General features: G+C 37.3%; 1 protein-coding gene across 1 annotated transcript in view; it reads left to right on the top strand.

Moving 5' to 3' along the window:
- Nucleotides 1-202: 202 nt before the first annotated feature.
- Nucleotides 203-14,211, top strand: part of PHF20L1 (PHD finger protein 20-like 1) — a 50,805-nt gene continuing 36,796 nt past the window's right edge. The window contains exons 1-4 of the mRNA XM_010185815.1: nucleotides 203-303; nucleotides 8,606-8,777; nucleotides 8,933-9,017; nucleotides 9,804-9,892. Of these exons, the coding sequence (XP_010184117.1) occupies nucleotides 221-303; nucleotides 8,606-8,777; nucleotides 8,933-9,017; nucleotides 9,804-9,892 (429 nt within the window). The 5' untranslated portion in view covers nucleotides 203-220. The remainder of the gene's footprint in view (nucleotides 304-8,605; nucleotides 8,778-8,932; nucleotides 9,018-9,803; nucleotides 9,893-14,211) is intronic.

Genomic DNA, 14,211 nt, shown 5'->3' on the forward strand with positions numbered 1-14,211 from the left:
AATCTGAATGAATATATGTGAATTTTCTTTAATGCCAGATATGGGCCTTGACTATACTTAATGAAAACTAAGCAGTTAGTGGAAAGTCAGGATAGAAAACTCACATCTGTTTCCATTCTCTAGAACATATTTGCTGTCAGTGACATGCTTTAGACAACATTATGTGTTTTAATGTGTCTTTTTTTTTTCTTCCAAAGGTAGTGAAAAAGAAAATATCAAGATGAGTAAAAAGCCTCCAAATCGTCCTGGAATCACGTTTGAGATTGGTGCTCGCTTGGAGGCACTGGACTATTTACAAAAATGGTATGGAAGATATCGTGCAGTATTTGCTAAGAGCATAATTATTTTGTGTATATATAGAATATGTTTTGATGTTTAATCATAAAAAGTTAGTGCACCTATCAGTTGATTGTTTCACATGTGAACCTTTTGAATTTCCCAATAAGTCTGCTAAAACTTTCAACTTTTAGGAATATATTATCTCTTCAGAAATTAAATTAAACTTTTGTGGGTTTTCGTTTGTTTGCTTTTAGTTGCTTGTGCTGCTGTAGTAAGCAAAGAGCATTTCCAGAGTAGAGTGGAATGTGGCGTCATCTGTGAGATGCTCGGTGTGTTAACGTGGCAGACTTTTGTCACTAAAGGCCTCTTTTGGTTTAGTTTGAAGGTGTGCACCTGAATTTGTTTTGTAGTCAGGTGTCATACTTCATAGGTTCACAAAACCGATTTTAAAAAAGAAAAAAATCCTCAATTGGAGTTCGTGAAATAGGTAAGTGGAATTGGATTTGTATCAAACAGTTGGAGGAATGAAGTGCGTAAAACTGACTCTGCAGTCAAGACTATAAAATGGAAATTTGTGGGCACAAGGACCATGCTACACAGCGTATGTATTGTGAAAAGAGTTGTTCTTTTGAAGTAAATTGAGTCAAAAACTTCTTAATGCAAGTGGGCTAATTTCATGATGTGCACTGGCCGTGCTATTTCAGTTTGAAAACTCCCTTGTTTTGTTAAAGCGTCTGACGTAGGAAGGTGATGCTTCTACCCAGAAGTTTTTTCTTAGCTGCTCTCTGTTTAATTAGGGCTAGGAAATGTAGATGCCTGTACCTGCTTTTCTGTTGCATTCCTGGAGAACTAACCATGTTCAGGTAAATACCTGTTCCTACCAAGTCCAGGTTATGTGACTGAGCAGTCTGTGTGTTACACGTTTACTAGTTATATCTGTGTAAAAGGTTGGGTTGAACTTTTTTGTCTGTGGAGCTTTGATTTTAATTATAGAAAAAGTGTTTGTTTCAGTAAACAGTCTCTAAAGGAAACTATGATTTCCAGCACAGTCCTTGTTTTAATCTGTTGCTGTAGGGAGGGTTTTCAACATGCTGATTCTGTAACTGAACGTCAAGATCATGAAGCTGTCTGAATAGTGCTATAAAAATAAAATAATTTTAGTAGAACTTTTTATAGCATCCCCTGTGACTAGAGGTAAATGGTTAATGTAACTAGCTAATAAAAGTTAATATATAAAAATAGCTTCAGCTTAACTGTATCAGAAAAAGATCACTGAATATCTAGTGTGTAGTTTGTGTCAGATCTGCTCAGCCTTTTCACAGGGCAGGTCGTGTATCTGTTCTGAAGTACTTGTCTAGGTTTGGCCTTGTCAGGTGTGGGCCCTGTTGCAAGTTCTGCAGCTGAGTTGCTTGGTATTTTTGGGCAGAATAGAATTTATTCTGAATTTTCTAGGAATTGATTTGTTATCTGGAGCATCAGGTAGAACAGGTCAAGTTTATTTGCATGTGAACTTCTTTGGTGTCGTATATGAGAGCAGAAAGTTAAAAGTTAACATTAAAATTTTGCAGTTACAGCAACACCGAAAACAGGACACATTTTCAAAAGAAATAATATTTATGCACACAACCAAAGAGCTTCTTAGAGAAAGCCTACTGTTGTGTTATTATTAGGGTGACATGGGCTGGAATAAAAGTCCATGTGACTTTTTTTTTTCCTTAGCTTTCTGTTGCATAAGGGGGTGGTGGATGTTTTTTAAATTCTTTCTATATATAAGCTGTATCCTTTCCCCTCATCTGCATGCAGAAATAGAACATACTTCAAAGAAGATAAAGTTGCTGAACTTACATGAAATCTCTTTATGATTTTCAACAAAACCAAAATTGAAGAGCAGTGGTATTGCTTAGCTCAGGCTTTCTACAAACAACAAATTGAGAACACTTGCTGAAAAATAGCCTTTGAAAGGGTTTTAAATTTTTTCCTCCATTTTTCTGAAAGCCTCCTGTCATTTAAAGATCCAGTGTTTGTGACCAATTAAAAAGTTAATCAAGAAAAGCCTCTAGAGGATGTGAAAAAATACAGTAAAGTTCTGTGGTATGTTTTTGCTTTCTGAGGCACTTCTGCAGGTCTTAAATTTCCGTCTGTGTAGTAGTTGCTGAAATTCATCTTATGGTGTTTGCTGTTCTGTTTGGATTCTGTAAACTTTGGAGAGGGTATTGTGTACTTTGACTACTGATTAAAAACCCTGCACTTTAAATGAGGAAGTTTTTGCGGACAGTGTTTGGGTCACTGGTATCATTTGGCATTTATGGTTACTGAGTAGAAGAAAGCCTGGGCAAACTGATTTACAAAGACAGGCTGTCAATGAGCGTGTTTGTTTTTGCTTTATTGTAAAGGTAACTACAACTGCTTCTTTATCAAGTGAAAAACAGTAGACTGTTGCAGGGGAGGTAATTTTCTATAATGAATTTGTACCACTTGTTAAATTTAAATTCACTAAAGCAAACTAGGGAATGCAGCTCTAACCAAAATCAGTGTGATCATCTGTCAGCAGATAGGAAATGAGATGGGATTGACTGAAAATAGAAAATTATTAAATAGATATAAGATGATCAGGGGTCTGGAGTGAAGGACTTGTGAAGAAAGGGTGAGGAAACTGGACATGTTTAGCTTCAGAAGACCCGCCTGCAGCCTTCCAATACCTACAGGGATGTTATCAAGAAGACTTAGCCAAGCTCTCCACAGCAATGTGTGGTTGGAGGACAAGAGACAACAGGCACAAGCTGAAACAAGAAAGATTCAGGCCAGGTACAAGGAGAGTCTTTTCCCCGTGGGACAGTCAGGTAGTGGATTAGGTTGCCCAAATAGTTTGGAGTCTCCAGCATTGGAGGTTTTCAAGGCTGGGCTGGGTAGAACTCTGGAAAACCTGGTCTGATCCCATAGCTGACCCTGCTTTGAGTGGGAGGTTGGACTGGAGGCTTTCTGAGGTCCCTTACAACTTGAATTATCCTGTGATTTGATACAAAAACTGATAACGTGCACATATCCCTGTCACTGACAAAACAAATGAAACAGCAGTAAAACTGCCCTTATCTGCAAGCGTGTGCCTGTGTGTAAGGCTGGTTCTTAAGCTGTTGGCTCCCACAAGTAGGACACAGTCTCTGCAAAGCTGATGTATTTAAAGATGCATCTCTTCTTTGTTTTTATGCTGTTTTCTTGTGTCTTCCGTGTCTATAGCTCTCTACTGGTTGTCCTGTAAGTTCCAGATATTGCTTTGAAAAAAACAACCCTATTCCTTTTTTGAGACCATAATCTTTATTAATCTACTTGATCTAAACTGTATCTTAGGTAATAAAGGAATTAAAGAGACGTGGCCCTTTTTGCAGTACTGGAATGGAAATAGCTCACTAAAATATGTTAATTATCAGAACAGCAGCACTTGAATGTGGTATATTTGTTTATCTGTGTGGTTTGGATTTTTTTTTTCAGTACGGAGGAAGCTTTTTTTCCCTGTTAGACTTTGGGAATTCTGATTTTGTGCAGTCCTTGCTTAGGATTTCAGTTGACTGCGTTACTTGACAGCCAGGCATTTGAAAGGACTGTGAAGACTCTGTTTTATATTGATATAACGCATTACACATATATATGAAAGGTGGGGAGTTAGAAATAGTTGTTTGCAGATTTTGCAGATGCCAGGAGCCTATTTGTGGAGAAGTCAGAATGGAGAGTATTTGGTTTTATATCCTCTACGAGGTAGAAGGGAAGACTTTCTACACCATTATTGTGAAGGCAGGAAGTATGTGTCTGTTTCTAGACTTTGTAGGTGCAAACTTAAGCAAACTTACTAACTTTTGCATTCACTTTTATAGTTTGAAATAATTATTGTCCCATCTCACAGGGCAATTCACCCCTTGTTGGTCACTTCTGAAGGGTCAAAAGGAAGATGATGATGGTGATGTCAAAATGAAAAATGCTGTCCATGTAACCATCAATATATATTAATTCACTGGGGAAAATGGTATTTTTTTTAACACTGTCAAGTAATGAAAACTGGAAGATTCCCATTAATTTTTCCTATATGAACATTGGAGCATTTTTGTTGTCTGACCAGTGCTCCATAGTGTAAATTTTGTAAGCCATATTAGATTTTGCAGCTTTACAAAAACGTTGCCTAGTTCTTATGGGTTGACATCACTGGAACCTGAGAATGGAGAGCTTGCAATATGTGAACTGGGCAGATGCCATAAACTAACAATAGTTTTCCTGTTCTCTTTTTTTTTGAAAAAACAAGAACAAACTCCCCCAGAAATTTGGATGAGACTGTATTTGGGATTATTAAATACTATTTCCAGCATGCTGTTAAAAAAAAAAAAGCACACCCAAAACTTGCAGGTGATTGTTTCTTCCCACAAAAAGAACACTTTGTTATTGAGCTGCAGTGTGGGGGTCTGTTTTGTTGTCGTTTCTTTGTGAAAAGTAAAGACTTTTTCCTCAGTTTTTTTTAGTGTGTTTTTCTGGTTTGTGCTGAACAAATGTCAGCAAATCTGTTTGTGTACCAAAACTTACTGGGGGTGAACGGGAAGAATTAACCTGCCTGTTGAAACGTCGTTACACTTGATACTGTAGGAAGTGATGTTTGTATTGCCCTTTGTAGTACTTTTTCATAAAGCCTACTTGTAGCTTTGCAATGGAAGCAACTTCTACATAACATTTGTCGTGTATTTGAGATGTTACCATCTTCATATTAATCTTCTTTCTACAGAATAATATAAACATTGCTCTAAGCCATAGTAAAAGCTTTCCTGTATGCATTGCTACTAGAATTCTTAAAAAAGGTGGATTAAGAAGTTTGTTACCGTTGTATCTTTTATTAGCAGGAAATACATACTTGCCTTGTATAATATTTGTATAATTTTGCCATTTATTAAATTGATTATTTTTAGCAGAAGTACAAAAACTATAACATCAAAAATTTCTGTGCAGTGTAAAATTTGCAATAGTAAACTCTGCAATATGTGTGCTCTGCTCTTTTCCACTGTGGGATCAGTGTTGTGAAATACTACTGTTTATACATATTTGTGGCACATTGCCTGGCTAAATTTAGTGGATATTGAGGGTAATAGCTTGTTGCTAAATCCATACAAAGTTCTTTCTGGGTTGCCTGATAACCAATCATCTATAACTTGGCTGGTTCAGAGATTTGCCAAATCTTCCATCTTTGAGTACTGGAGTTGAATGCACGTTTGGCTTTGTTCATCTTGCAGTCACTGTCTTAACGTTGATGAAACATAAATTGTTGGAATAAAGCCATTATGTGATTGTATGGTTATTATAGGATTTAACTGTGCAAAACCAATACAATGAATTTTGATTCAGAGCTAGTCACGACATTTTTAAAATAGGTCGATAGCAGAAACTGTATTTATCAAAGACAAATTAACCAATAAATACTTGGTGCAGCATTTCCTCTGTTGAGTGATCCCTAATGAGACTTAATATTTTGCACATCTTCTTTTATTATCTGATTCTAGCTTTTCTTTCTTTTTTTCCTGATACTTACTAATTTCTTGATTCTTAGTTAACTGAATTTTCCTTAAAACTATCTTCATTTTCATATATTTGTCTTTAAACTATACTCTGTATTTTACCACCCTCTCTTACTCAGTTTTCTCTTTCCAGGACTGTGTACCATATTTTGCCAGTTTTTACCTTCTGTTGTCTTTTACAGACAGTGCTTGGAGTGGTGACTTTGCCGCTGATGACCAGCGAAAGCTACCAGCTGTAACAACAATAAAAATGTACCAAGGCGAATCACTGTAGGGTAGTGTCATAATGGGAACAGAGCATTTGCGTTTTAGATGTGGAGGAAAAGGAGAATTCTGTGTTTTGGCTGATGGTCTCTGAATTTTGTAAAATAACCATGGTTTTGTGTGACTACCTGGCTGACATGTGGTAAACCTGGAATTTCCAACTTCAGTGAGAAAACACACCATTGGTTTGTCTTCCGTTTCACTCCTGCAGCTTCAGTGCTTGTGCACAAGCTCCTATTTTTGATTGCTGTAAAGTGAACTTCCTGTCCTCTGGGCTTCCGAGTATTTTTCCTTCCTTCTCTCTGTTAAATACTTTTTCTGCCATCCTTCTGTTCCAAACTCTAGTAGGTAACATGATTACTCATACATTTGCTGTAGGGAGCAGTAACTTTTTCCTGTGCTCAGCTACTCTTCCTGCTTATTCTGACACTTGGTGTATAGCTGTAAGAAGTCTGAAATTAGAACACTCAGGAAGATGGAAAAAAAAACCTAGAAAGAAATTTAGGAATTTAATTCTAAAATGTAGCAGCTTGTGGACTTGAAAGCATCATCAGAGGCAGGGCTTAGGAAAACCATCTCTTGGGTGACTGATTTTCTTGAAGCCTTGTTTAAAGTTAAAGCAGAATGCTGACGATGTGATTTGGGTTTTGAGCTATGAGTTTTGCTTTCTGTTTTGAACAGTATATCACCAGCTTCGCTGTTCTTGTCAGATTCTTGTTGCCAGTTTACTTGAGAGGGGAAAGGGGGCTGATCTCCTGCTACTCTGAAAGAAGTTCCATGGGCTTTTTCTATCTTGAAACAGATTTTGTTGTTAAGGTAGCAAATGAGAGTCTGCAATTTGAGAGTAAGACATTGTGAAAGTATTTTGCACTTGTGAAATATATGGATGAGAGAAATGCAACAAGAGGCAGGACTGTCTGTGCATTCTGATGCGAGGGTGAAATGGGGCTGAAGTAGTTGCAATAGTAACCTAGAAAATCAGAGTTGTTCTCATTCAGCAACTCTTGAGTTATTTAGATGTTGAGAAGCTGTGTGCATTGCTTCAGCTGAAGAAGTAGGACTAGAGAAATGAAAGAGCAATTTGAGATTGACACCTTTTGTTTTAATGCCCTGTTCTAGTCACCTGGAAGTAAGAAAGCCGGTACTTCCTGAGAACTTCTATTTTAATCAGAACACAGTGTTAAAGACTCCTTTATCAGCACCATCAATATTTTGGAGAGAAAATATTTAAAATTGAAAATGTTGACAGGGTTCCTGTATATGTCGGTTGCATTTCCAGCTGATGGCATTTGTGGTAGGACTGGAAATTGGTTGCTCAAGCTCTGCTTTCTTACTATTGCTCCACAGCAGCACTTTGGTCGAAAAACAGGTTGTCTCTTAATGGAAGTGAAAGACAGCTGTCCTTTTGCTGTGCTCTTTCTTTTCAATTCATATTTTGTTAACTTTAGACCATCCCTAATACAAGCTCTGGAGAAAATTTAATCTAACTAACTTTTTTCCTAGGAGATTCTTTGCAGTTTTTGAATCCATTGCAGTACTTTTGTGAAGGGCAGAGGGAGCTGAGTTCTGCCTCATTCCAATTTTCTCTACATTTCATGCAGTGGAAGTAATGGTGGAGGAAGTAGTGTGACAAAACCAGCTTGAGCCTTGCTCCCCTACTACATTTTTGTGAAGTACATCACTTTGGTGAAACAGAAATAGTAAGACTGAATAGTAATTGCTGAAGTTAGAGGAATTTGCCTTTTTTCTCTACAAGTGTAATCTCAGTCTTTATGGTTCCTAAAATAAAGCTATGCCACACCCAAAATAAGTAGATGCCTAAGATTTGACCTTCTTGCAGTTCAGTCCTGATTAGTTCTACTGAGCATGTAAAATGCTTGCTGAAAGTAAAATGCACTTGTTAATTAAGACTGACATTTATTTTAGTGCTTGTGGAGTTACAGAGATGATGACTAAAAAATAGTTACTATGTATCAAAGTTAGTGGCAGTGGAATCACGGAAGTGTATCTGTTACTTAGTAAGTGGTGTAGTTTAAGTTCTGTTGACTTCTGGGTTTGATTAGTTCCTTGGATTTGTCTGGAATCAGTGGTATAGTTTGGTGAAACATATTATATGATAGAAGTAATGAATGTACTCCTAAAACTATTTCATATCCTTCCTATCCCCAAGCAAATGAAAAATCTTACAGGATTTAAAACGGACACAGGTTTTAAAGCTGATAAGCACAAACTTGCAATGCCAATTTCAGGCAGTCTTGGTCTGGAGTTTGAGGTTTAAATTTGTGTAGAATCATCTGACCAGGATGAAGCTGATGACAGATCTGTGATGTGTATAGATAACTCTTAAAATAAATGTTATCCTGCTATCTATTTAGTAGCTTCATCTTTTTTGGACTTGGAGATTTCTCCGTACAAGGTATTAGTGTAACATTCTGAATGGTCGTGTAAGCACTGTTGTATGCCAAAAATTAAAACCCTGGAAAAAGCTTTGGGGTTTATCAGTTTGTTTATCATTAAAGGTATCCATCTCGTATTGAGAAGATGGATTATGAAGAGGGGAAGATGTTGGTCCATTTTGAACGTTGGAGTCATCGCTACGACGAGTGGATTTACTGGGACAGCAATAGGTTGCGACCCTTGGAGCGACCAGCATTAAGGAAAGAAGGGCTGAAAGACGATGAAGAATTTGTTGTAAGTGGCACATCTGTTTTGGTTTTGACTCTTTTTTGGTGAACTGTCCTACTTGTTTTTGTATATTAAATCACTCAAGCATATAGTGTTTAATTCTTTTCAGGAAAAAAAATCCAAATGATTAAAATATTAATGTCTAAATTTGTATGAAATAGGATTTTAAACCTGGAGAAGAAGTCCTAGCTCGTTGGACAGACTGTCGATATTACCCTGCAAAGATTGAAGCAATTAATAAAGAGGGTATGTATTCACTATGACCCGTTGGTAAGGACTGTTTGCATATGCTGTGCTGCAGCTGTAGTCTGCTTAAAAAAGTGGCATGCATGTAAAGTTTTCTTCACTGCCTCAATATTAAGTGAAAATGTTTCTGTTCTGTCAAATTTAATAAGAAATCTTTAATCTTAGATCTTTTATCTGTATGGAACTAGACAATTGGAATTTCTTCTCTAAGACAAAATGCTTAATATATCCTCAGTGAGGGGAAGAATATCCTGTGCACAGTGTTATAAATATTATGGAATAATGATATATTTAAATTTTTGTAATTGTTTTAGGAATAATAGGTCTCTCAAAAGTTCTGTGTATTGAAGAAAAGCAATTGAAATGGGGAAATAAAGGAACAGCTTAGATGCAGTACTTCACAATGGGGTGACATTTCTAATGAACATAAGTAGAAGTTGGAGTTTTTACTGTAGTTTAAAGCAAATGAGGATTTGATTGTGAATGAAATTGTTTCCTTGTTGTAGCAACTTAAATATTACTTAATTGATTCAATGAATTATTAGCAAAAGTGACACACTAGCTTAAACATGCTTGAAATTGTCCAAGTGGACAAGAAGCAACAGTATAAAAGCAAGGTTTTTTTGAGACTGTAATTTATTTTTCTTAAAATTCTCGATCCTGACTGTAGGTGACACTTGGTAACTTTGTTCATATTGCCTACAAAACATTTTGCTAAAGCTTTCATAGTAACAAGGTGTGTTTGTTTTTTAACTGCTCATAGTGATTATATCAATCCTCTTCTAGGAACATTCACAGTTCAATTCTATGATGGTGTTATTCGATGTCTTAAGAGGATGCATATTAAATCTATGCCAGAGGATGCAAAAGGACAGGTAAGAATACTTTAGGTATCTCTTTGTTAGGTTTTATATAGATTTTTTTTTTTTAATATTGTAAGATAGTAAAAATGTCATCTCGCACAACTAGTTTTAGATTAGTCTTTATTCTAGGTCCTGTACTGCCTTGCTTCACCTGCTTTATGGATGGTGCCCCAGAGTGTGCTGCTCAATTAGTCTTGCTTCTACCCAACACGACTAGCTGCTGTACACACCATTGCAAACTAATCTGTTCCCAGAGTTTTGTCTTGCGGAGTTTACAGAACCAGAGGCATCCAGAGACTTTCTCCTCCAGTGTCCTTTCAGGAAAAAGCTTTTGCTTGTCAGTAGTCTGTGCTGCTGATCACTTATTTATTTCTTCCCCACCTCATCTCTTCAGCTTGCTACTGTGGTAGCTTTTTGCTCATATCTTCTTACAAACAGGATTGTTCTGTGGGGGTTTTCTCCCCTGTACCAGAACTTTTGGGGATCCAGACAGGTAAATATTTCTTTAACAGAAACTGAACGTTATCAGAAATAAAGAAGAGATGCTGAGTAGAAGTTGAGGGAGGATGTGAAGTAGAGGACATGATTTATTCAACAGGCATATCTTTACATGCAAAAGAAAAACAACGAACTGTTACATCCTTTCAGTGCAAATGCCATTGCACTTATCTTGCATGGTAACTGTATTCTCATAGTTCATGAGAAATTACTCCACTGAAGCTATTTGAGAGTTGGAGACAAGAAATATGAAAAAACTGTTCCTGTTTGGTCCCAGTTTTCTTCAGAGTACACTTAGCTTGACAAACACCATTCAGGTATTTAATAGCTACTGTTGTAACCATCCCTGTTGTGATAAGGGCAGATGGATAAGCAAATTAGCTCAAACATTTCTATATCCTGGCCTCCAGGTTATAGGTAGCTGTATATTAGGGTTATACTAGGGTTGATCACCTGTGCAAAGAACATTGAGACTTGGTGCAGGCAACACTGCACTGTTTAAATTGTTTAATTGAAGAGATTAAACTGAAATCCATAGTCATGATAACACTGGCTTCATGCTGCACTTTCACAGAAACTTTATTGAACTAGTATGTAGTATTTCAAACAATACTTTCAGTATGACAGTAAGTTAGGAAGCTAGAGTATTTAATTTTACTTCATAAATAGAAAAACTTGGATAATGTGGTTGTGACTGACCTGAAAGAGCCCTTCTGTGACAATGCAAAGAAGTCCCTTACTCTGTTCTGTGCTTTTTCTAGGGAGCTATGTTTTCTTTAATCCTGAGTTACAACTCTTAGGTCACTGACGTTGTCAGCTTTAAAGAAAAAATAAATTGTAAATCCATTAGCAACCACTTCAGTGTCCAGACATGCTCGGTGTCAGTCCAGCTCATCTAGCATTTCTCATTTTTCTCAGCAGTTGAGTGTTATGGTCAGTCTCATGCATCTCAGGGGCTGAATGTAGGTGACTTCAATGAAGTCTTGAGAAAGAATAGTGGGGCCAAATTTACACTTTCTGAGATGGATTTAGAATTTTTAACTTGTCTTGCAGCAAGGACATCAATTACACTTGCTATAATGCTAATTTATGCTGGTCTCAACATTTAATTTTGCAAAATTGGAGAGAGGCATGAAGTTCTGTAGCTTTCAAAGGCAAAGATACTTCTTTTTCTGCAATATCTCTGCCATTATGCGATGGTAAAATGTTTGCTCTTCAAGATATTTTTGTGCTATTTAAGAATAAATATGTGATCTAAGATTCGGTTTGAAAATAAGTTACCTGAAACTGAACTTTCTCCAAGCCTAGAACTCAAATGGATGCTTTTGATATTTTGTATTATTTAGTTTATAAGAAGATATTCACTAAAAATTATGTAAAGCTTAAAAAAAGGCCAGCGGTGTAACTTGATCTGAAATTGTGGAGTTGCAGATCCAACATTTCATGCTTAATTTCAACCTATGTCTTGTTTTTTGTCTGTTTCCAAAGAAAAAATACCTTTTAAGAGATGAATGTGAGCTTAAGATACTTAAGTTCTAGTGCATTAGCAAATTTAACAGATGCAAGATCTGATTGGAAGGTGTGTGCTAAGCATGCAGAATTTGAATTACATGGAGAAAGGAACGCAGACTAGTTAGTTCTTTGCTTTGAGCTTAGCATGTCTTAAAGGAAGAGACTGTAAACACTGCAACACTCAAAGCTATTTTTGAGTTGCAGCAGAAGCGTGTTTTAATAAGACTCAGCTGTGAGGGTGGAAAGGCAAAATTTTTAAAGAGTGGAAAATACTTGTGTGGCTCAATGCAATGAGACCATAGGGTAGGTTGCAAATCAACTGAAATCACACAGCAATGTGGCTAATGTAGTACAGAGAGAAAATAACAAAACATGGGGTTATTGAGACTGCCCTTGTGAGAGCACATATGAAATATTCGGATAACTTACTTTTTCTGTTTCATGTTTTTTGTTTTATCTTCGATGTAATTAGGCGCGCGAGAGGGAGCAGATAGCGCCGGAGCTGAGATTAGTGACGGAAATCGAACCAAAAGAAGTGAGTTTTGAGGAGGGTTTTGAAGGAGAGGGAGGGGACTTGGCACACAGGAAGAGGAAGCTGAGGAAAAAGCATGGATTTGCGATTGGGACAGAGGAAAAAAGATGGTGTGACAGGAGGCAACGTGAGCCTAGTTGTAGGTGGGGCAGACTGTATAGAATTGAAAGGTGAGGGTAAGGAATCCAGGCTTGGATCAGTAGACTGATGATGTTTTATGTATGATTATGTATGGATGTGTGGGAGTTGGGAGGTGTGATGTGTCAGGAGAGGTACAACAGCTGAATCTCTCGTACTGCAGAGAAGCAAAGAGGTGGCGATTGTAGGCAGGTGAAGGGAGAAGGGTGTGTGTGAATTCTGCCATTGACACAAGGGTTGGATTTTAGAAATGATTCTGGTTTTGCCTTCCCACTGTTGCAGGTTTAAGGCGACACAAAGGAAAATTTTAAAATACAAGTGGTTTAGCCAATTGATGTGTAAGGCTGTTGAGTAACTAACGTTTTTCTTGATCGTGCCATTTCCTGTGCTTTGATTTAGTGAATTATTTTAGTCATTATTTAGCATAATGACAGTTTTCCTCAGTAGTGATAAAGTAATATTTTGTCTTCTAACTACAGTGTCCCTTTACTTCTCTCCTGTCAAGTGTCTCAGCTTACTGGAAAGATGAATTTTAGTAAGAATTTAAAAAATGAAGGGAATACACTTTTTGAAAAAAGTTATATATATAAATGAGAAACTTTCACTGGGGTGGGATACTGTGGGAAGTGGGAGATCAGGCTGGATGGTGCAGAGTAACTGGGGCAGAGTTACAAAACCACAGCCAATAGAGGGACAGTATCAGGACACGGGGGAGAAGTAGGGAAAACTTATTTTAGGAGGATTTTGCTTTTACTTTATTAATTTGTAATGTGTTCATATCTGGGCCTCCAGCTTTGTGTGTACTGAATGCTCTGGGGAAAAGTCCTACTATTAATGATGTGCAGCTAATTTCTGTGATATCTATGATATTTAGTGTCCTGCTGTTATGGTTGACAGAGCAGATCTCTTACAACCATCGTGAGACAGACTTCAGAATTCATTGTGCTTTAGACTCTCACTGTTATTCTCCCAATTTTTGTTTTATATTTATAAAAAGTCTGAAAAAGGCACAAATGCGTCTTTCTGAAGGAAGAGTTCCTGTGCCCTTCAAAAGGAATATAGTCACCTTAGCATCTTAGTTCCTAAGTACTTTTTGTGCAACAGGAGCTGTGCAGCTGAGCAGTCACTCAGCAGGAGTTCAAGGTAAAAAGCAGGCATTACCTGTGTCACTGTAGTGCCTATATGTTTACTCCGGAGCCAAAGTAAGAATGGAGCCACAGAGTTTCTGGCTAGTTCAAAAATCACAAAACTGTTGAGGTCGGAAGGGACCTGTTGATAACAACTTGTCCACCCCCTGCTCAAGGTTCTCTTTGCTGAGTTTAAGTTTACATGTAGTACTTTTTTTTCTAGATTAGCACCATAATTGACATCTGTGCTTCTGGCTTTTTGTTTGCTTCATTGTTATGTGTCCTGCTACCCTTTGTAAGCTCCATGTCTTAAGGAGAGTATCCAAACAATGAAATAAAATGCAAACAAAAAAACCCTTCATGATGCACCAGAACAGCTACTGTTAACACAGGATAGTTAGTTTAGTGTGGTCCTTGAAGCTTTTATCTTCAGAAAGCTGCTGATTTCAGGGTGCTCAGCTTGACTGAATATTAAAATGCTTTCCAGAGCTGTTTTGACGCAGGCTGGGCTTCCTTTGCTTCCC

The sequence above is a fragment of the Mesitornis unicolor genome, unplaced genomic scaffold (genome assembly GCF_000695765.1).
Source record: "Mesitornis unicolor isolate BGI_N332 unplaced genomic scaffold, ASM69576v1 scaffold4486, whole genome shotgun sequence".
Lineage (NCBI taxonomy): Eukaryota > Metazoa > Chordata > Aves > Mesitornithiformes > Mesitornithidae > Mesitornis > Mesitornis unicolor.